Source organism: Brassica oleracea, chromosome C6 (assembly GCF_000695525.1).
Source record: "Brassica oleracea var. oleracea cultivar TO1000 chromosome C6, BOL, whole genome shotgun sequence".
In the NCBI taxonomy this organism is placed as follows: Eukaryota; Viridiplantae; Streptophyta; class Magnoliopsida; order Brassicales; family Brassicaceae; genus Brassica; species Brassica oleracea.
The window spans coordinates 26,384,569-26,388,664 of NC_027753.1; the positions used below are offsets into that span (position 1 = coordinate 26,384,569).

Sequence of the window (4,096 nt, forward strand, 5' to 3'; positions counted from 1 at the left end):
TAACTTCCTCCGTAATCAAAACATATGATTGTAATAGGTGAGGCCATAGATTTCCTGAAACAAAAATTATGATGAGTTAACCGTTTAAAGAATGTAAGTTGTCCAAGATCTTTGGTACATACTCTATTTAGTAGTACAAGTAATACAAGTAATACAAGTAATACATATTGTAGCTTAGTAGTACTAGTAATTCCAGTATTTTCTATAAATTTTCATTTTTGTTGATTTAACCCTTTTAACTAACCCAGAGGGTATTATACAACCCACAATATCGTCTACCAATATTGTATTGTATTATTTTGGTTTAAAACAGTGAAAAATAAGTAGAAATATACAAAATAGTCCTGAAAAAAACATCATTTTCATACCAATATACCTAAAACTTTAATCTTTCATCGGTTTAAGTATGTTTAATCAACAAATAACATGTTACAAAACCCACATTATCGTCTAACACCATTTTTATGTTTTTTCCTATCAAACTCGTGTTAAAAGAATCGTGTTAAAAGAAGAGAACCTTCTTCAAATTTTATTTTCATTTTTCTTTGAAAACTTTTACGATTTTTACAGCTAAGTTTTTATTTTTTTCGTTACCCATAACACATAGAACATAAGTAGTATATTAGTATGAAAATTTCATGCAAAAATCGTACCAATTTTCGACAAAATAACCTCCAAAAAACGCCAATGGAGCTTGAAGGGGAAGAAGAATTCGCAGGTGGTTGGAAAAAAGGGAGCAGGATCTGAAAAAAGGGAACAGATGGACACCTGTGGGAAGGAGAGAGGTAGATGGAGTGTGGGGTCGCTTGTTTGGTGTCCATTAATTATGGACTTTATGTGGGAGGATGAGGGATCCGCTTTCTATTTTTAAAATTAGAAAGTAAGGTGTGGGGTCCGTGTTTTGTGTGGGGTCAGCAAGAAATAGATAATAATATAATAGCTGAGGGTAATAAAGAGAAGGAAAATATGGTAGGGTAGTTAGAAAAGAAGTGGAGTATTGAGAATACAAAATTTCCAACTGGGTCAATAGATTACTTTCCTGATATTTGTGTGTGTAAATTTTAAGATATATATCTAATTATATAAAGGAGTGTTTATCTACTTCCTAAGCCTTCCACGTAGGAATCCACGTGAGAAACTCGCTTGATACAGTCGCGCCACATGTCCACTATTCGCTCCGCATCATTTCATTAAAGAATTCGTCTTGGGCTTTTTTTTGTTATCGGCTCAGTATGCTGGTGATGCAGGGACTTTTGCGATTCGTCCATACTCATGAGTAACACGATGTGGTTGAAACGCGTTGTTTTCTGTCGTGGCTCCGGTGATCGTGACCAAGCTTCCTTCACGGCATGAGGCCGCGCTCATCGTTTCACCGTTGCGGCCTCCTAAGCTCGCAACCGAAAGCCATGATATTTCCTAGCTCTCAAAGTCATCGACCTCACCTCCCATTGCAGTCCAATTTTATTGTTGTGAGGAATCTCTGCCTCGATCTCGGTTAATGTCAGAATTATCTTGCTCACTCTATGTTCTCTGATTCTGCTTCATGTACCTTAACAATTTCGTTGATTCAGATCGGATTGATACATAATCTTTCACATTAAATGTTAAAATACTTAGTATCTGATAGCCGGGTTTGGATATTGAGTTCTGAATTTTGGAAACCTTCTGTAATTATAATTGCAGCTTCTTTTTCATGTTCTGTCTGTTGCTTGAATTCTCAGTACGGTTGTTATGGTTCAACCACCAGCACACCATTGTTCTGTAATGTGTTTGAGTGAGAGATAGTGACTGTAATACGTGTCCTAGATGTAATTGCAGCTGCATATGCTATTACTAGCTCTTTCTTCATGTTCTTTCTTTTCCTTGAATTCTCTGTACATTCTAACTATTGTTTCTGTCTGTGTTTAAAATGGCGATCGCCTTTTGCGCCATGGCGCAAGGCGCACTGTGGCGATGGCTCCACCGCCATGGAACCCTGAGGCGAGCCTAGTTTCCCCAAGGGGCTCGCCTAGTTGCGCTTTGCCCATAAGGCAGTGGCTTAAAGGCGATGCAAAGGCGCGCCTTGGAGACTGTAAGTTAATCGGCACTAAACCAAGTAGAAACTAAACCCTACTCTAACTAATTAACCAATCTTAAAACCAAACATTAAAAATACTCACCAAAACATAGATCTAACTGTGTTTTGCTTAAGGTTAGTGTATTATCTACTCTTCTCTAGTCTCATAGGTTCTTCTTCTTATTATAACTTCTTTACATAACACCAATACTCGTGCTTGTTACATAACACGACAATAAGACATAGTTAACGTTAACTTTCAACTAGTCTTCAAGGCGAGCGCCTCGGTGCGCCTTGGCGCAAGGCGCAAGGCACACACCTCATCGCCATGGAGCGCCATGTGCCATTTTAAACACAAGTTTCTGTTATAATATAGAAAGTTTAGATCTTGGATCAACAACCAGCATAACTGCTCTGTATCTATGACTGAGAGAGATTTAGTGTGTGTATTAATATGTGCTCTCGCTTGAATATCTTAACTTCTGAGACTTTGTACTTATGGATTCAGATTTTTAGTTGTTTTAATGTGTTAGATAGAGCATCATTACGTGGCTTAGGATTTGATTATTGTTGGCTACTTTCATACAAACAAGAGGTTCGACAATGTGGAGCTCTCTGGCGTTCCTAAGAATATCGGTGATCACATCTCTCAGTTTTTTCCCTCAGGCGCCAATTCCCTAGGCGAAGCTCTTATACTCTTCTTTTTGTCAAAGCAGTTTATTGATTCACTAGGTATGACCATCTTACGTTGCACATTTATGTTGTTTTGTAGTTTAATAGCAAAAAGCTTGAAGCCTTATCAAAGGGTAAAGATAGAAACCCTGAGATGCAGGTTTGTGTTTCTAATCACGACAAAAGTTCTGGACATCTTACTATAGCATGGATACATGATTTGGAAGGTAATCAGTTAAGTAGGGAGTATATATAAAGGCCACTCTACACCAGTATAGTTTCTTGGCAATTGACAGTATCTGTATATTGTTATTGCTATATAGGAAATATATGGGGAACATCTGGACAATTCGAATGTGGCATTGTATTCGGAGTGGAAGTAGCTTTGGGTTATGAAGAGATTTGTTCAGATTCTTCTGGGAACAGAGTGTTTATTAGGAGAAATAATGGATACATGAAACTTATCAAGCCTTTCACCATGGAAAACATATTAATGTCTCGGTTATGTAGAGAGAAAATGTACATGGAGGAAAATATGTTTAGCCCCTTTCCATCACATTGTAATTCATTTTCGAGGCCATTGGTTTTACTGATGGTACAAAGGATTTTATAAGAACTATGGAGATTTTATTAGCCGAGCTCAGAGTTGTAGAATTCCTTAGCTAAGGAAGTTGGAAGATCTAGGTCTTCATGTTAAGAGAATAATGGGATTGGTACACACATCTCGCTATCTTTTTACTAACGTAAAATTTGTTTATTATACTGACAATGGCGAAGACTTTACATGTTAAGCTTGATTTATGTTTTTAAAATGGATCAAATGATGCAACTTTGCTGCTATTCGGTGGGATTTTGGTTGAGATATTGTCGTATTGTATTCATCATAATTGTGGGACTGAAACAATGGACTTTTTAACAGAATACGGGTATGCGATATAGCCATATAAGTAATTAGCAATGTTTACATGTATCTGAACCGAACAACCAAATTAAATCGAACCGAAGAACCAAACTAAATCAAACCAAAAAACAAAGTTCGGTTTGGATTTGGATCCTATCAATTATAGTAGTGGATTATATATATATATATATATATTTTTTTTTTTTTTTTTTTTTGTCATCAGTGGATTTTATGTTTTTAGAACCGAATAACCCGAACTGAACTGAGAACCAAATGGGTACCCGAAAATATAGAATATAGTTCATATATTTGTAAATATTAACTATATTTAGTTTAAAAATAATCAAATAATTTTAAAATATTTTTTATTAGTTAAGATAACAAAAAAATAGATTTTACTAGAATACAATTTCATCTAAAATACTTAAAATTAGTTGAATTATTCGATTTTTATCTGAAAATCCAAA

General features: G+C 35.7%; 1 protein-coding gene across 7 annotated transcripts; it reads left to right on the forward strand.

Annotated features, from left to right (window-relative positions):
- The first annotated feature begins 1,198 nt into the window (after positions 1–1,198).
- LOC106296686 lies at positions 1,199–3,435 on the forward strand. 7 transcript variants are annotated; one of them, XM_013732879.1, is made up of 4 exons: positions 1,199–2,071; positions 2,590–2,692; positions 2,829–2,955; positions 3,052–3,435. In XM_013732879.1, the coding sequence occupies exons 2-4, from the start codon at positions 2,660–2,662 to the stop codon at positions 3,339–3,341; spliced, it is 450 nt and encodes a 149-aa protein (XP_013588333.1). In that variant the 5' UTR covers positions 1,199–2,071; positions 2,590–2,659; the 3' UTR covers positions 3,342–3,435. The 7 variants fall into 7 exon arrangements, 6 of the variants coding, with proteins under 6 accessions (XP_013588333.1, XP_013588334.1, XP_013588335.1 ...); XM_013732880.1 differs by having other exon boundaries at positions 2,650–2,692; XM_013732881.1 differs by having other exon boundaries at positions 1,199–1,469.
- The last annotated feature ends 661 nt before the right edge of the window (positions 3,436–4,096 follow it).